Source organism: Diabrotica undecimpunctata, chromosome 5 (genome assembly GCF_040954645.1).
Source record: "Diabrotica undecimpunctata isolate CICGRU chromosome 5, icDiaUnde3, whole genome shotgun sequence".
NCBI lineage: Eukaryota > Metazoa > Arthropoda > Insecta > Coleoptera > Chrysomelidae > Diabrotica > Diabrotica undecimpunctata.
In genome coordinates, this window is record NC_092807.1 from 103,209,837 (window position 1) to 103,230,276 (window position 20,440).

A 20,440-nucleotide genomic window follows, 5' to 3' on the forward strand; every position below is an offset into this window, starting at 1 on the left:
AAAATAAAAGATAGAAAATCAATAGTTACGAAGGGGCAGAAAATTTTTGATTTTTTTCAGCAGTCACAATTTTTCAAAAGTATTTTAAAAAACCTTAAAAAAGTCCTGAATTATAACAAAGTATATTCAAATTACCTTGCCGATAAGAAACCATCGTTTCTGATTAAATTTTAGCAAAGCCTGCAGATTAACAGTATATTTTCCGATAAGGGAATTGTTAGCAGTCATCATAAAGAGGTCCACAGCTACCAGAAAGGTGAGTTTTTCCACTCATTTGAATTCTCGCTGAATAAAGAGACCGTTTGGTGTTTATTTTTGACTGAAGATCATTTAAAATTCATTTTGGGTACTTATAAATATTTCTCAACCATTGGAGAGATAATTCTGATAGTTTTGCGGCCCTAATCCATTAGAAGACGTCACTGAAAGATGCAATCTTTGTTATTGAAGATTTCCATAAAATTTTTAGAGAAGGGATTATCTGAAAGACGAAAGTGAACTTTAATAAAGTTAAACGCAAGTTTTGAAATTTCTTTAGAAATAAACTTACCTTTTTTTTAAACAGCCTATATCATTCTAAATCATCTTTGTGTTAAAAAACAAAATAATTTGAAGTCAAGTTCACAAAAATTTTATTATCGCTTTTGTAATATTAACCAAATATAATTCACCGTTTCTTTTGCTTACTAAAATCATTAAACAAAACAGTTAAACTAAAAAAATTGAAGGATTATAAACCTTTGTTTTCGCTCTAAAAAGATAGTAAGTGAGGTTATAAATACTTTGACAAACAAACACGTATTAGATCTTAGATCAAGTATTTCTTGTTGCAACTTCACAAAACACTAATTTCATATACTTACTTCAATATTGTATTACGTCATAAATCTAAATCCATTCATATTATTATTAAACGGTTAAGTATTGGCTTATTTATTGGAAGAATCTTAAATAATTTTTTTTATATATTATACAAGATATCGTTGTGTAATATTTAATTGATCACTTGTGAATAATTGCATAGTACATTAAAAATAAAACTTCTTGTGTGGTGATTTTTGCTTTATATAATTTTATATAGCTTTATCAAGCAGTACAGGTCACAGAACTCGCTTGAGTTAATAGTCTGCATGTTCTAAGACAAATAAGTAAAAAAAATTTTAAATTCAAAATACAGATTTAGAGAATACAAGGTGAGTAGAATAAATGTTTGTCAAATTTTTTTTTTATTTTCAGGCGTTCAATAATTTTTATTAAAAGCATTTCTAAATTTAACAATATTACAAATTAATCAACTAAAAAAAAAATTATTTTTATCTTCATAAAGCTAGCCGGTAAATAAGAGCAACTTGTAGTTTTCTTGCATCGAATTCACATATCATAACAATATATATATGTATGTATATGTATATATATGTATATATATATATATATATATATGTATATATATATATATATATATATATATATATATATATATATATATATATATATATATTTATATATTTTGTATACCTTATGTCAAAAAATATAACTCACATACAATAAGATTCGTAAAAAATAATCTATTTTTTTCTAAAAAAATTCTTGGATTTGAATGGGTTAAACACGTAATTTGCTGCTTATAATGTATTTATAATATTTTGCTTCTCCATTCGTGTGACATTAAACCTGTTTCATAATTATTTTTTCCATATTTTTAATTGATTTAAAAAAGTTGCTAAATATATATTAAACAATATATATTTAGCGGTGAAGTAAACAATCTTGTCGCCATCATAATTTTGACCTTTCAAGCAACGAAGCTAATAAAAAATGTTTATCTAATTCCCTTAATTTAGGTACCCAATTTTAAATGAATAAAATCAATAAAAAAAAGTTAACAAATTTGAGGGTCTGAAACCAAACCGACGAGAAAAGTTAATTGGGAAATTTTATCAAAACTTTTTCCGACATGTTCAAACCCAACTTTCCGTCAATCAAACGCAGTGGATCGCTATATTGGAGCTGCAATTTTACCGACTGTCTTGTTGATTCGACACGGATAGCGAAAAACAGTTGACACGGTAACACTGTCCGTCAGTACCGTCCTCAGTGGAAAATTCGTTTTAAAGCGACTGTGATGGTTATATTGATTGTTTTCAAATTAGTTCCTCGCACTTGTTGTTTCCGAAACTGCCTGTTCATTTCCATATTACTTGATGGGAGTTTAGATTTTCTAAGTAGTTGAATGCACAGAGAAGGAGTGTTATTTTTAATAGCCGGGAGGACAAAATAACATAAAAAGGAAACTGTTTTTTTTTTGGCGTATTTAATTTATATATTGTGTTTATATGGGACTAAACCCCAGTTAATTGTAATGAGAATACATTTTACATTTGTTTTTAACTTTTGGATTTCCTTTGGGAAAATCGTTTTCGAAATAGATTAATTCAAAAACTATGACTTTGGTTTATCAATTTGACAGGTGTCTTATTTCGTCTCGATCTTGTAGGCAAATAGCCATGTTTAGAGTTAAAAAATGTCCGTCTTTATAAATTCTTTTGGTGGTGTGTTGAATCTGTGGATTAGTCTTTGTAGAATATTTTCATCTATTGGTAATCAATAATTTTGTCTGTGGAACAGAGTATTGTGACTTCTTCGTTCCCTATTTAATACTCTCTTCCTTTTTTGACCACTCTGAGAACTTTGGGCAAAATTAAATACAGATAGGTCTTAATAAGCCTCCTTGTCATATTTCGTTATCTCTATTTGTAGGTTCCGTAAGTTGTCTATCAAATGTAAATTTCATCTATTCATTCCTAGACTTATTCTCCCACCTAATTACTAAAGTTTGATATTAAACCGATTTCTGACAAGGAAGATCTACAACTGACCAGCTGGTTACAGTGAAACAAATTCTAAACAAATAGTGAAAATACAACATTGACGTCCACAATATATTCATGGATTTCAAACAGACCTACGACTCAATTAATAGACACAAACATTGATGACATCAGCATCATGTCTTGCAGACCAGAAGAGTCGGCAGAAATATATTCACAATTAAAAACAGGGGCAGAAGAGACCGGACTAGAAATAAATATTTAAAAGACAAAAAAACTAACACAGGCAAGAGCTACGGCAAACAGACGCACAGTTGAATTAAAGGAAGATATTAAAACTTTAGAAAATTTCACATATCTGGGAGTTACATTAAATAAGGACGGAACAGAAGAAATTATGGATGCGAGACATGGGTGATGACAGAAAACACAAAACGAAAGCTGGAAATCTTTGAAATAAAAGTCTCGAGAAAGATATTCGGACCTATTAATAGAAACAGAACATGGAGATCCAAGTACAACCATGAACTTTATCAAGTGTTCAAAGAGGCATCGATCTCAGAATTCATAAAATTTCAGAGACTTCGATGGCTTGGGTATGTAGTGAGAATGGAGACTGGAAGATTGCCAAAAAGATTCCTAGATAGTAAAATGCAGGGCGCAAGACTCAAAGAAAAACCACGGAAAAGGTGGGAGGGTGAAGTGCCAGTAGACGCGCAAAATTTGCTAGACGTGAGAACTTGGAGACAATCGGCGTAGGACCGGCAAGACTGGAGGCATAGTTTAAAAAAGGTCAAGGTTCGATTTGGGCTGTAGCGCCATTAAAGAGAGAGAATTACCAAAGTTTCCTTTCCCTTCTCCTACTTCTATGTCGAACGCAGCAACATTAGTACCAAGAAAAGCGTAAGGGAAATAATTCTGTATCAGTCTATTATTGGATACTAGAAGTTTTAATGGCTTTTATATTGCGATAAAGATAGCAAAGGGAAACTAATCCATTATTCTTTCCTAGAATAATAATCACGACAAATAAAATACAAGAAAAATCTCTTAGTGTGCGGCAGAATTTTAATAGTCAGAAGGTACTAAGGATCGCCGGGAGGAATTGAAAAATTGAACTTTGGTGCGTAAAAAATCTTTTTCAAGCTTGCAAATTACATAATTTAGAAAAATAACTGGCCAGACGAAAAATCGATATTCTCGAAATTAGTGAGGTCACAGGGTCGGATAATGCTAAATGCCCTATCGTCAATGTGATGCTACACTTTTCTGGAAGCGAAAATCAGCAAACCCATCTAATGGGAGTCATAATTTTGATAGATAAAATTAATAATAGATCATTCACTGGTCGCATCAAAGCTTGGACGCAGTTACACTGTAATAAATCTTAAGTAAAATGCCAAATGAAAATGCAGAATCTCAGTCTGCTACGACTTATGCATCTATTGCTCAAACAGAAAGTTACCTGTGTAAAGAACAAGGTATGTCGTACTCTATGCGGTATAACAGATATCTATTGAAAGTTATTGTTATATAGCACTTGGTGAAATAATTCAATGAATATAAGATTTCTCGCAAAAAAGAATCTTCATCCACCTAAGCTCCAAAGAGTTAGCACGTTAACTAGTAATTCTTCTTCTTTTTTAAGTGCCGTGTCCGTATTTAGACGTTGTTAATCATGTTTACAATTTAATAAAACCGTTCTCTATTGGTTGCTGCGCGAAATAATTCTTCTGCTGTTGTACCACACCATTGTCTAATATTACGCAGTCATGAAAGTTTCTTTCGAACAATCCATCTCTTTCCTTCCACCTTTCCGTGTATTATAAGGTGAAGTAAATTATATTTGGGTGCTCTAATTATATCGCCGAAGTATTATGTTTTTCTTCTCTTTATGATGTTGGTGAGCAAGCGTTCTGGAATTATTATTTTAAGAACATCTTCATTGGGAGTGTGCGAAATCCATGATATTTTTAGGGTCCGTCGATAGCAGCACGATTCGGATGCTACTAATTTGTTAAGCATTGTGGTTTTTAATTTTCATGTCTCACAACCATATATTAACATCATCATCATTATCAACCTGTATGCGTCTCCTTCAACTCTCTCTATCTGTCTCTGTCTTCTGCGGCTTGCATTCAGTTTTTTCTCACAGCTTATTGCATCCAGCTAAATAGATATTGAATTTGACCGCATCCTTCAAGACGCCAAATTAGTACATAATATGTCATACTGAGTTCCTCATTCGTCAAACTGCACTAAAAACTTGTGATGCGTTCTTCCTTTCAATTGCTAAGCATATCAACCTAGTTGATAATAAATAAAAATTAAAAAAACCGTAACTTTCTTTAAAAAGACTGATCTTTTAACTAGTTTTTATATTTAAATATATATTTGAAGATCATAAATTAAGTCTAAAAATTGTATATTTAAAAAAATTCGTGTACGTCGGTGCATGAATGATACTTCTCAACGACAAGGAATCCCTGCAGCCATGCGTCAAAAACATCTTAGACCTGCTGCAGCAGAAATAGAATACAATAAGGATTCAAATTCCTTATCACCGAGAGACCTGCTGATCAGACCAACGAGGGTTACATCCAGAAGCTGAAAGAACACCGGGCAACGGCCGTAGTAAGAGTGTGTGAACCGTCGTACAAAGTGGAGGAGCTAAACAACCAGAATATGCAAGTCTTCGGCCTAGGGTACGACGACCGCACCTTTCCGCCAACTAAAATAGTCGATGAATGGTTCAAGATTCTTAAAAAACAGTTCAATGATAATCCGGATAGCTGCGTAGCCATTCATTGCATCGCTGGGCTGGGAAGAGTTCCTGTCATGGTGGCTCTGGCTCTTATTGAGGTTGGACTTATATAATGAGGAGGCTGTCGAGTTGATTAGAGAAAAAAGGAGAGGTTGCCAAACAACTAGCATTTCTGTAAAAATACCGTACCAAATCCAGACTAAAATCCAAGCATGTCCACAAGAACATTTCACACACATAACACATAACACTTCAGGACCTTCTTTTGAATATGTATCGACAGGTTTCTGTTACATAAAACTAGTTTTCAGGTCATGAAATTTTTACGTAATTTACGTGATACTGGTTATTATCTCTTCATCAGAGTCTCAATTTACATTAAACCAGCTGCCGAGATATTTAAAATGGTTTACGGGGTATTAAAAATGGTATTTAAAACTAGTAATTAATAATACTAAAGTAATGATTGGTAATAATTATGATTAATTTAGTAAAACTAAACGAATTTTACTATTTAACTTTTAGCCCATAGTTCCTACTTTGAGAGTAGAGAGTAAAATTTTCATACAACAAGAAGACATTCCAAAAGTATCTCCAACATGAAAATATTTTTTTTTCAAAATTTCAAAAGATTATTATTTTTTATAACCCCACAGCGATCGACTTGATTTTTAAAAGCAAAGCTTCATACTAGCGTTTTATTACTTTTTTCTCTATAGTAAAATACTAAGACGAACGTCACGGAACTAGCGCAACGAGGAGAAGGCATCACGGGTAGCGTCACGAAATAGCGATTTTATCGATTTACTATTCTCGATTAATTCGTTTCTAGCTATCATATATTTACTCCAAGCAGGTTTAAATTAAAAACTGCATGAAAAGAACTAAAAAAATACAGACCTTGAAGATGATGTAAAAAATTTAAAGAATGGCTGTCTAGCGATAGAAAATAATTACCGAAGAGATGGAGTACAAAATAAATACATGCCATATCGTTAAAACGAAGAATGATAGAATCCTCCCGTAAAGGGACCACATAAAAAATCGAGTCTATGAAGAAAGACCTTAAATTACTATTAACAACTTATATTCGAAAGAGCTTTTGGGATAATCTTTATCAGAATGCATCCTATAATACTAATGGAATAAATCATAAACTGACAAATGCTAAAGGAACTATTTTGTGCACTGCTATAAATTTTAAATCAATAGATTATCATTAATATTTATATAACGATGCTTAATATCCTATATTTCGAATTTAATATATTAACTTTAATGCAGAAGTATACCAAATGTGCATTATCCGCATTAGTATTATTGAATTTTGTTGACCAAAAACAGTTAAACTGCTAAAAAGTTTAGGAGAAAAAAATAATAAAAACTCAGTGATATTTTCAACTAATGAGGTTGAATATTTTGAGGACGAACATTATAAACGAAGTGGATTTTGCAAAAAAGTGTTCGTTTAATCAGCTATCAGACCGACTTTTCTGTAGTGTCTGTATCTTTATTTAAAAAAGTCTGGTAAAGTATATGAATTCTTGTCATTAACATACAAACTTAATCTAGAAATAAAAAATAGACAAATAGATAAAAAATAAGTACTTCTAGATAATACACTGAATACAGAGAATGAATTAGTTGATCCAGTCTCTTTGTTTACTCTTTTATCTAAATTCCATAAATATCTAAACGATATTTATGGAATATTATTATAGACAGTTGTAATATAATTCTTACCTGCGTTGACAGCAATACAGCCCTTGTACACTCAAACACGTTTACCGAACTTCTGTCAGGCGTTGGAGCGTAGATGGTGATGACGTAAGTTATACCCAGTAAGGGCATAAGTACTAGTAGAGCCTTGGCTGCTTTATGATACTGCTGCGTTTCCACGGTATTGGCCGAACGCAGTTTGGTGATAAGTACCCACATGATGCACAACAGGAAACCCAGATTCAGGAGAAGCACTATGACTGTGGGGGTTTGATATATCCAGTCGATTGTGTTACTTTCAAACCAATGACACTGTAAAGAAATATTTAATTAAAATCCGAAATAACGATTGCTTTTATATAAATAACAAAAAATAAATGATTAAAGAAGCAGTGGACCAGAAATCTGGAAACGCCTAATTATACTTAAATGAATGATTCGAATTGTACAAAAACTGGGACACGCCTATTTTGAAATATGGAAATTTCAAATTTGATGCTTACAATGTTGACAAGATTTACCATTTTTCTTATGTCAGTAGTCACTTTGGTTTTTTAAATAACACTCGGTAGTCTTTAGTTTTGAAGTAATTCAGTAAATGAATTCTGTGATTTTGATATTAATTCATCCAACTAACAATAGCTTGACTTTCAATAACCCGGGACTACACTCGTGTTGATCGAAAGGACCGAGCCGTAATAAATTTTAAATGACGCCGTTTGTATAGTGGTGGTGGTACTGACCTTCCTGGAATGCTCCAAGCGGTTTTCCCCTTACCGACTGGCGTCATGGTACAATGAATACACAAGGTATGATATTGCGCATGACATTTGACAGCTGGCCCAGGAGTGTGACGTAGTTAAGATTGCCTGAACCACCTCGAACCCATTATTACAGCTTAACGTACACATTAATTTTGAAATTGTGGTTAAAAAGTGATCTAATTTTTTTTAAATGTTTTGTTTTGGTTAAAATTGAACAAAAAATATATTTTCAGTAGCGTAAAACCTTTACTTCTCCTAGAGATTCAGGCGAAATATTTATTTTTGTTTTCATACATATACTAATAATATAAGTACTCTTTTTGTATGCAAATCCCTTGAAATTTAAAAATTTTCTGCAGAGGAAATACTGTGAATAGGTAAATAGTAGTAGATTTGCTTATTCTCATTTACTGTCACTCACTTCCAAGCAGTTTTACTGAAATAAAAACAAAATAGAGTACAATAGAGAAAAATCTGTTTACAATTCAATATGGTATTTTAGATGAGTTATAATGAAATTTAGTAAAATAAAAAATATACACATTACTATAACCTACCGATTATTATAATAATATGCAAAATTTACATATCAAACAATATAATAATATGAAAATAAGACACAAATTAGTTCAAACGCAAAACACAATAAATATCGACTTCAGACGACTTTACACCGACAAGACAGAAAGCTTGTATAAGAACAAAAGTTCATCAATAATATCGGTTATCAATGGTGACTATTGCAAATTGCAAGTTATGATATAATAAATATATTTTAAAGTAACTCAATACTGACTGAGTCATCTATTTTATAATCGAAAAATAATTTAGATATATGCTTACATATGTGTCTTTATACAAATGGTGTTTAGTTACTATTTATTTATACTGTATAGTATTTTTTTGTAAAACTGAAAGTTTTTATTTGCCATTGTATATCTGGTTTTGTACCTTTTTCAAAGTATGCTGTGCAATTGCTTGTTGCAATAGTGACAATGAAGATCAAATCTTTAGGTTTCATACATTTCCTAAAGATAGTGTGAACAGAAAACTGTGGATTATATCTTGTTGTAGATAGGATAATTTTAATTTTAATACTGCAAGAATTTGTTCTACACATTTTAAAACTGAAGATTACCAAAGAAATCTACAACAGGAACTTTTAAATTACGTTCCTAAACAGGGTCTAAAACTGAAACCTGAGGCAGTACCTAGTCTTTATTTGCCTAAATCAACATCGGCTACTCTTTTAACCAACCAAAAGAAACGCGTACAAGGAGGCGAACACAGAGAGACAAAAAGTATGTTGAGCAGCTTCTTACTACTTCTAGGTCAACGACGTAAGTCTAAATCTTTATTTTTATTAATTATTAGTCATTAGAAACCTTAAATGGTTTTTTCATATCGATTTGTTAAGTAAGAAACTAGCCTCAGCCTGCTATGCAATTTGCAATAAGAACTGTTTCGGAGGAAATCAATTTAGCATCTTCCAAAATAACATATTTTTCTTTGTTAAATCATGTTATCATTATTAAAATATACAATGTTATCATTATTATAAACAATACCAAGATAATTTTATGTGTTAATATTACAAAAGATGTCATTTTAAATGTTGTGCAATATTGTCTGCCCTCACTGCACTCATATTCGATGGCCAGCTAGCTCATTCGATATAAATAAAGTTGACTTTGTCATTATTTATTTTGATTTTGTGTTTAGTTCAGTAGGTATATATACGTACAAATTTTGTGTACCTCCATTACCACTTTTCTGTATCTTTTTAAACATCTGAAATATCGAACTCTGGAGTATAAGTTAATTAACCTGTACCTACGTGTAATAAGAGATAATTAAAACTTGTCTTATAAAGGATATCTATGTTTTATAAAAGATAAATATTATAATAACATAATTTTATCATCTCTTTATAATTACTATAATTAAATTAGCCAAATTATATAAAAAACGTAAAATTAAAAGTCTTTCCTATACAACTACATTCAAATGTTGCGGGAATAAGCGTTCTTGACTACGTCATGCGCGAAAGCGAACCGATTTTGGAACATTATATATCATACCTTGTGTATTCATTGTACCATGGACTGGCGTTATATTATTTCAGTTTTTATTTAGCCTTTGAGAAATATAGTTTAATATTTTTGTAGTTGCTGCTATTTACGTAAGTATCATAAGATATTGGTGTTGCAGTTTTACAGTTTTAGATATTGGTATGCTTTTACAGTTAATAATACGGTAAGTGAACCCTGTGTGTGGTTCTTTTTATAATATTTCTTAAGTCTAGTATTTTAGTGGCAAATATATTCACATGTATGGTGATTTGTAATAGTATTTCTTTATTTGCAGGTTATGTGTCCTTACGAGAAATAAATAAAGCGTATTTTAGCCATATGAGCTGAAATTGATCGACGATGATTAAATTGAGCAACAATGTGATGGGTGGACCTTCTGAAGACCAAGATGACGTTTTGAAGAACAGGTGATCACAACTTTAATTTAGAGCTATCAGAGGAAGTAGAGCTACCAGATTTTAATGAAACTCAGCAAGATCTAAATACTCATCTGTGTTTTGTGGAAAGGGACAAAAAGACGTTGTGAAATAAATTTCCCGTATCTGTTAAAAAAAGGACCCAGAGCAGAATCGTAGTGACTCAATCTTTTGGAGTAATTGGAAAAGCCAGAGAAACAAAAAACATTATTGATGCATGGCAATTGTTTTTTCCAAACTCCGTCATCAGCGAAATAGTTAAACACACAAACAAATATATTCTAAAGCTTCAGACAGATTACAGTAAAGAAAGAGATGCCACCAGTACAAATATAGAAAAAAATTAAAACACTTATTGGTCTTTTGTATTTTGCTGGAGTCTTGCGGTCATCACACCTACATTTGAGAGATTTGTGGCCACAGGACTGAACCGACGTAATGATTTTTCGTCTTACAATGGGAATTAATCGATTTCAATTTTTGTTGCGAGCGCTTCGCTTTGAAAATCTTGATGATAAAGAGGAACGTAAACAGTACGAAAAGCCATCTCCTATAAGAGAATTTTTTGATGGATTTGTTAAGTAGTGCAAATTCTAAGTGAATTTGTGACAATTGACGAAATGCTTAAGTCATTTCGCGGCAAATGTTGATTTCGGCAATATCTACCGAATAAACCTGCAAAGTATGGAATCAAAATATTAGCGCTTGTTGATTTCACGTCATATTACACCTATAATTTAGAGGTGTATGTTGGGACTCAACCAGATTGGCGCCCTATAAAGTTGACAATAGCCCATCTTCATTCGTAGCAAGAATAATTAAATCAATTTCTGGAACTGGACTAAATTTAACTTTCGATAATTGGTTTACGTCGATAACTTAAGCCTTAAATTTGTTAAAAAAACAAAAACTGTTACAGGCATAATTCGCAAAAACAAAAAAGAAATTCCTGAGATTTTTACCGCAAAGTTAAAGGAGCGTAAAGTTACTTCGAGCATTTTTGGTTTCACCGAAGAAATGGCTTTGGGATCCTACAAGCCCAAGCAAAAGAAAATAGTTACATTATTGTCAACAATGCATTAAAAAGATGAGATTGACCAAGAAAATGACGATGCATACAAGCCAACAATGATTACATTTTACAATACAACAAAGGAAGGTATTGATGCCGTTGATGAGCTAAAAGGAACTTACTCTGTGTCACAAAAAAGTTGCCGATGGCCTCTAACATTATTTTTACTTCCTTGAATATATCTGGACTGGAATAATAGCAATATCGTTGCCGACAAAAATAACAATACTCATAGTACTCAGCGAAACTTTTTGAAATCATTAGCAATGAGTCACATTACACCGCAACTTGAACGTCGTCGAGAAATGGTTATAATACCAGTAACTATGAAGTCGAATAAAAGAAAAATTGGACATCTCGGAGATATCTACGCAACATAGCCAGTATGACGTTCCTGGCAGATGTCATTTTTGCTCATGGAAAAAAAAACAGAAAAACGAAGACCCTATGTGTACAGTGTCAGAAGTATACAGGGTGAGTCATGAGGAACTTTACATACTTCTACCATATGTAGAGTCCCTCAGGGAGCATATCATGTGGCCACTTAAAAATGTCAACTCCTCTTCTTTATTAATTAACAGGGTGATTTGTGTAATTGACCATTTATTTCATTTTACTGTAGTGTTTATACGGCTCATTTGATTTTTTTAATTTTTGCATGATACAGTACACTACTATCAAGCATTCGACTGGTATTAGCTAAACTAAAAAATTCCAGGACTGGCTTTGGAAAAATTTATTTGGGGATTCGTATTAAATATTACACCCTGTATATATTTTTTTTTAAAATGCAATAAGTGATTTTCAAACTACATAAATAGCCAATGAAAACGACATATGCGACAATGTTGCATACCATAATGAAGTATTAAATTATAAGGTAATTAATTTAAACAAATGTTATAAATTTCAAACATTTTAATTAAAATGATAAACTAAGTCACTGCACAACAAAAAACAGTAACTACTAACAATAACGAAGAACAATTTAATAAAAAACTAAAAATATGTACATAGTTATGATAAACCCATAAATTAGAACTGGAAAAGATACAATAATGGTAACAAAATAAAAATAATTCAAAATAGATTTTCGAAATGGCAGCCTGCAGCCTGTACACATTTTTGTTGCCGAATTGTTAATTGACGTATTGAATTACGGATACTCTGGGGATCGTTTCTAATAGTATTACAACAATGTATAATTCTATCAATTAATTGTTGACGGTTATTAATATTCACTGCGTAAACTAGTTGCTTCAATCGTCCCCAAATATGGTAATCAACGGGATTGTAATCAGGGGATCTTGAAGGCCACGAAATAGGACCTGCACGTAATATCCACCTGTTGCTATAAACATTATTGAGATGTTGTCTCAATGCCAGTAAAAAGTGTGGGGGTGCCCCATCATGCTGAAAATACATCCCCCGGATAGCAACGTTCGCGTTGGCAAGCAAATTCGGCAAAATATTTTGTAGAAAGTTCAAATAGACCTGCCCTGTTAAAGGACCATCAAAAAAGTGAGGACCTACTAATTGGTTATTTATGACACCAATCCACACGTTAACCGAAAACCTTAACTGAGAACGACGTTTTCGAATAGCATGGGGATTTTCTTCTGCCCACACATGTGAATTTCGTGAATTATTTATCCCGTCTCTGGTAAATTGGGCTTCATCTGTAAATAGTGTCCTGTATAGCGTTGGTCGATTATTGTTAATCCTTCTACAAAATTCCAACCTATCGATCTCATCTCCAGCATGTAGTCGCTGAACCATTTGAATGTGATATGGGTATAGATTATTTTTTTGTAAGACTCTACTTACTTTTGATTGAGTAACATTGAGTTCTCGACTTACTTGTCTAGTGCTTATTGTAGAGTTCATAGTAACGGCGTCCATAATGCCATCTTCCTGCGCTTCATCTACATGTCGCTCTGTTGTTCCACTAGGAAAAGTGCCATTTTCTCGCAAATAATTAAAAACTGACCCAAATGTTGGATGACTGGGAGTTCGACGATTAGGAAATCTCCTGCGATATTCTCTACTAGCAGCCCTACCATTCCCATTACAGAATCCATAAACAAATATTATGTCTGCATATTCTGTGGTCGAAAACTGATGTGGCATTTTGAAGGAAAGTAACAAAAGCTCTACCAAAACTAACACAATGTACTTAACGTAGATATGACAGAAGAAATATGTATTCTTGTACACATAAATAACAATTGATAATGACAATAATGACAATGGGTATAAAATATCAAGAAACGTCAAACGGTCAACGCCAACCTTCAGTTTAAACTTTTTTAGATTTATTTTTATTTAGTACAGTTGATGCAATGTATTATTATTTGACATAAATTTTTAATCATTTACAATCAACAAAAACTAACACATACAAGAGGTTTGACTTTTTAATCAATTTAATTTATTATTTATCGAAAATAATGCCCCAGTACGATCTACGAGTAAAAATTTAAAATTAAAAAAAAAAGTGATTCTATTGTAGAGATAATACCAAGTGACAGTAAAGATGTTAATTTTCTACGTATTAGATTATGTTGTAGAAACTCATTTTAATTAAAATGTTTGAAATTTATAACATTTGTTTAAATTAATACCTTATAATTTGATACTTCATTATGGTTGTTCTATTTTTGGTAAGATTTGATCGTTCACTAAAAATTTAATAAAAGTGCGACAACATTGTCGCATATGTCGTTTTCATTGGCTATTTATGCAGTTTGAAAATCACTTATTGCATTTTAAAAAAAAATTATACAGGGTGTAATATTTAATACGAATCCCTAAATTAATTTTTCCAAAGCCAGTCCTGGAATTTTTTAGTTTGGCCAATACCAGTCGAATGCTTGATAGTAGTGTACTGTATCATGCAAAAATTAAAAAAATCAAATGAGCCGTATAAACACTACAGTAAAATGAAATAAATGGTCAATTACACAAATCACCCTTAATTAATTAATTAATAAAGTTAATAAAGAAGAGGAGTTGACATTTTTTAGTGGCCACATGATATGCTCCCTGAGGGATTCTACATATGGTAGAAGTATGTTAAGTTCCTCATGACTCACCCTGTATATGCCGAGAATATACTTCCCAGCTTTGTACTGAATGCTATAAAAGCCAACAATAAATTAAAAAATAAGTTTTGTAAAATAAATTGTATTAATCACTCAAGCAGTTGTTTTGTTTTGTGTGTTTTTAAATTCTTTACTATAAACATGGTTTTTAATGAAAAATGGAATTACTGTTTTAATGATGAGAGACTACGGCGATAAAAAAGAATCATATTAACGTAGAAAACTTGTTCAACGATATTTTCCCAAACCATTCTCCTATAGTTAAGGCAACAGTACAAACAAATGTATAGCACTTTGAGGATACTGGACGAGTGAATGGCATCGAATAAATAGACCAAAAACTGTTATAAATTATAATAAAACTTTAAATTTAATGTTGAAGGTCCACATATATCCTCATTTAGAGCTGCACAAATATATGATGTAGGTCATTTTTCAGTCTTGCGTGTTGGGTAGTTTTTTATAAAGGGAAATTTAAGAAGCGATAAGCCAATTTTAATGAGATATTATTTCAGTATGACAGAGCTCATTTTGGTGTTAATGTTGGTCGTTATTTAAATCAGACATTTCCCGGACGATGGATTGGTAGATTAGGTGGCATTTAACAGCCTCATCGTTCACCCGATTTGAATCATAACGATTTTTTTGGGGATACTTGAGAATTAGAATTTGTAAAACTAAACTAACAAGTGTTGCAGAGTTTAGACAAAGAATTATCCATAAATCCATATTTATTTCTAGAGAAACGTGGACAAACGTAATAGACGCATTCTACCATCATTTAGGATACTGCTATTGGCGTTGTGTCTCTGTGTACTAGTAATAGCGAGTTGTTTAGTATTTTTTGGAACTTTCTGAATAAATCATGTTAGTGACGGGTGTACTTGGCTTATCAGCCACGTAGTAACCATTTTGTTGGTTTAGTCGTGATCGTTTTTAGATTGTTAGATTATATATTAGATGCATGGTGTATTAAACTGAAAATCTATAATTTTTATGTAAGCGCTATGTCTAAGAATATATTTTAAGGGTTTTCTATAAAATAAAATCACCCTGTATTTTAATCAAAGTTTCATTAAAATCATGTATTTCTATAAAACTTGACAAGTATTGTCTTTTTTCATCCTGCCTTCGGTCATTTTATACAAAACAAAATAAAAAGAAATTAATACGACCTGCATCCAGACATATGATCTATTTTATTTATCGCATCCTCTTCGAGAAAATGGCCCAATAAAGATTTAAAATTGGTAGTCGAACGCTTTATCTATAAATTTCGTCTGCAGCTGAAGTTGTTTTCTGCGACTGGAATACGAATGGTGTCTACATTCGCGTCAGTATGTATTATGCTTCTGCAACACGAACACAAGCCTTTCATATTACACATCAGCAACAATGTGGCCGTAGGCGTGGGCTCAGTTTTAACCAGATGCTTTCTTTATCCTTTGGACTTTTGAAAGGAAAATTATTTTTAATATGAACGTGAAGAGTTTTAAATTGAATAATATATACAAAAAATTAGAAAAGAGGGGATTAAACAATGAAAAATGTATTTTTTCTTTTAAACCTATTTTTATTTAAATTTGTGATTTAAAAAGGTCATTATCAGTATTAAATATTGTAACTATTGTAGCATTCGTGTGGTAACTCCATAAAAAATGGCAGAATAGAGAAAAAGTTTGTGCGTACAATGAAAGAATATAAGTGAAAAAGCCAAAATTAATTCGTAAAAATTACACTAGTGACTTAAAAAAAAAGCAAATAAAAAACTATACTAAAAAAAACTAAATTAGAGTTGGTTGTAGGTGCGGTTCAGTCATTAAATCTTGTAAATAATTGTCAATTTTTTTAATGTGCAATTAGATACAATAACCGGTATTCTCTAGGTATAGTGGATTCTGGGATTCCCCAATTTATGTGTGTTCAATTGCAAAATCGCCGCAGCAACAGATGCAGCAACAGTGTGTTAGTTGTAGACGTGCTCGCTTTGCATGTGTCTTAGTATATGTCGTTCGTGTATAAAAATAAAAATGAGCAAACCATCTTAAGTTCGAAATCAAAAAAGTTTATTGAAGAAGAACTCTTGGTATTACTCGAAATAGTTGACCGTAATAGTGATTTTGATGATTTATCGTTAAATCCAGTAATAGGGATATTTAAGAAACGGATATAATGACTAAAAATAAGACACATGTTATATGTTAGTGATAATTAAGATGATGCTGGAGATGCCATTCACGTGTTAGGCCAATCTGCAAATATAGATTGCCGTGACCCAAAGTATGTTTCTAAAGATGGTATTAAGGCAGCAAATATTTCATTTGTGAGAAAAGGAAAGCTAGCAAAACATAATATACCAAATTATTAAAATTAAAATAATAACAATTAAAAGGCTACATGAAAAAACCATCAAAGTCATTTATGTTGGTTCAGGAAAATTAAATACATTTTTAACTACCAGTTTACTACTATAAGATTTTTTAATACGCAATTAAAAGAAAAATAGTTTGATAATTATATATGTGCTTCAGATCCTCAAATTTTTAAGTAAGGAGCTGGACTCTGATTTATTCCATATCACTTAATTACCTTCATTGGTACCGTCATGGAAATTACGCCCAGTTCCACGAACGCGATATAAGTGAAAATTTGATCTTAAAAAAAAATTTCACCTAAGTCCGTTGAGTTTCGTTCCACCAACTCAAAACAAATATTTTTGCTTAAACTTAAGTCACCTACTATGACGACTTAAGCAAAAATTTTAACTTGGAGCATGCATTGAAATTCATCTTCTGTCATACATTGACACATAAGTAAGGTTAAATTTCTTCTGTTGATCGTCGATGTTAGGTTAACTCGCATTTTTTCGGTCCAATTTGATTTTTTATTTTTATATTTTTATTTAATTCATAGTATATCGTACTATCGTAGTATAGTAATCTATAGTATAAAAGTAGTATATAGTATATAATAGTTTATAGTGTATATATAGCGTACGTAGATGTTTTTGTGTTGATGATAGGATTTTTATTTTTATATATGTTTTTTGTTGTAAATTCCACCGAAGTGTACAGTTTATCGTGTATATATAGAATATAGTATGTACTATAGTTTAAACTATGATATTTATTTTACACTAGCTACAAAATAAAATATCAAAATACACAAGAACACAGGTCACCATTTCCATTTACAATAAATATTGAAACGACTTTGAATTAAAGACAGCATCAAAAATGACACAAACGTTCTTCTTTTTCTTCTTTTTTTGTTGTTTCTGCATTAATAACGAGTCAAAAATTTAAGAATTTCTAACAATTTTGCAAAGTTGGTATTTCTGAGAACCAAGTTTTTTCTTGGTTAAGTTAAGTAAAAACTTGTATGGTGGAACCCAAATTACAACTAAGAAATTTTTTTGATTAAGCAAAACTTAGGTAGCGTTCAAATTCAAATAGTTTAGGAACCTTCTTGTGTTGTGTTACATAGGAAAACTTTGTAAGTATTTTTTTATTTCGTATGTAATTTTCGTTTGCATTTTGCCGCAATTAAAGTGAGTTTCTATACAATATAATTTTCATTGTTAGGGCCCAATCTTTAAAATATATAGCCTACAATTTCGATTTTGAGTTTTGGCAACAAATATGTGACATTTGAAATATGCCAAATATGTCGAAAAAAAAAAAATTCATATTACAACCGATCTAAAAACTTTTAAAACTGCTTCTTTTCGATTACAAAAGTACGTTTTCCGAAATTACCGCTATAAATTCCACTCAAAGGCTTCTTCGTGGGAGCGTGTTCGGTTCCGTAACCTGTCAATGGAACTAAAATATTTTTTATTGATCTCATTAAAATTGTAAAAAAAAGCAAAAATCCCGCAACGTTTGTTTATTTAACAGCTTTAAAACTGACTTCATTTGCAGAAAAATGCAAAAATTACATACATAAGCTGCATTTTTCGCCTTTAAAACGATTTTGATTTTTGTCGATATGACACTTTGATCAAAAGAGATCAAAATTTTTATCGTCAAGTTGATACAAATATTATTTAAAAAACTTAAAAACGCTACAGCGTTGTGTCTGAGAGAACATTGTTTTAGGCGAAAGCCCGAGGATTCTTCTTCTTTTTCTTCTTGATGTGCCTATCCATTACGAATGTTGGCTATCATCATGACAATCTTTATCTTATCTGCAGCAGCGCAGAAAAGCTGCACAGATGTTGTATTGAACCAGATTCTGACTTTCTTTTCCCAAGATGTTTTTCTTCTTCCTGAACCGCGTTTTTCAATCATTTTTCCTTGCAGGATGGCTCGAAGGAGAGGATATCTGGATTCATTTCGCATAATATGTCCGAAGAACTGTAACTTTCGAGATTTGATGGTGGTCAGTACCTCTCGGTTCTTATTCATTCTTCTGAGGACCTCCTCATTTGTGACTCGGTCAGTCAACGGGATCTTAAGCATTCTCCGATATAGCAACATATCAAATGCTTCCAGTTTTCTGCACATATCTGCGTTCAAGGTCCACGATTCAACGCCACAAAAAAGGACAGAGAAGACGTAGCATCGCAGCATTCTTACTATTGTATCAAGAGAAAAGTTGTGACTCTTGAAGAAGGCCCCCATCCGATTGAAGGTGAATCTAGCTTTTCCTATGCATGCTCTAATCTCCTGGTTGTTGGTCTATTCTTCATTTATTATGGTGCCGAGGTAGTTGTAGTGCAGTCATCTTTCTACAGGGGATTGGTTGACGTAGAGTTGACCTTCTGTTATTCTTTTTCTGCTAATTATCATAAGCTTTGTCTTCTTAACGTTTTTATTGAGTCCATATTGTTGACTGTAATACGCGATTTTGTTCATAAGAACTTGTAGGTCTTCTAAGTTATCCGCAAATACTATGGTGTCATCTGCATACCTGATGTTGTTTAGACGGTAACCATTTAGTAGAATATCTTTTTTAGTTTTGTGCAAAGCTTCGATAAATATATACAGATTGAAGATTAGAGGAGACAAAATACACCCTTGCCTCACTCCACGCATGATTTTCACACAGTCAGTGTGTTCACTTTCAACTCTGAGATTTGCTCTCTCATTGCAGTAGAGACTTCTAATTATTTTCAGATCTTGGTTGTTATGTCCTGTTTCTTTTAGTATTTGCATCATCTTGGCGTACTGTACTCGATCAAACGCTTTCTAGTAATCAACCAGACATACGTATACGTCGCAGTTGACGTCTCTGCATCTCTGGAATAAGACTTGTACTGAGAACAAAGCCCCTCTAGTACCAACAACATTTGTGAACCCGAACTGGTTGGGGGAAATTTGACTTTCACACAGCTTGTATATTCTCTTATGAATTATCTTTAGGAATAATTTTAGGAGATGACTCATGAGGCTTATAGTACGGTAATCTTTGCATTTTTTGGCTCCTGATTTTTTTGGAAGTGCAATAAACTCAGATTTTAGCCATTCCGTTGGTATTTCTCCAGAGTTGTATATGTTGTTGAATATCTTTGCGATTATTCCTATTGACTCGTTATCCATCAGTTTGAGTAGTTCTGCTTGTATATTATCAGGGCCTGCCGCTTTGCCATCCTTTAACTGTGTTATTGCGGAGTAAACTTCCTGCTGTAATATTCTTGGTCCATCATAGCCCGAGGATAGCAGTGGCAAAAATTTTT

General features: G+C 32.1%; 1 protein-coding gene and 1 pseudogene across 5 annotated transcripts in view; one reads left to right on the forward strand and one right to left on the reverse strand.

Annotated features, from left to right (window-relative positions):
* The window catches only part of LOC140441595 (diuretic hormone receptor-like), an 890,067-nt gene that overhangs the window by 96,773 nt on the left and 772,854 nt on the right, over positions 1 to 20,440 (reverse strand). For all 5 annotated transcript variants that reach the window (XM_072532430.1, XM_072532429.1, XM_072532431.1 and 2 more), the window contains one exon: positions 7,336 to 7,623. In XM_072532430.1, coding sequence (XP_072388531.1) covers positions 7,336 to 7,623 — 288 coding nt within the window. The remainder of the gene's footprint in view (positions 1 to 7,335; positions 7,624 to 20,440) is intronic.
* Positions 5,323 to 5,833, forward strand: LOC140440911 (PRL-1 phosphatase-like; annotated as a pseudogene).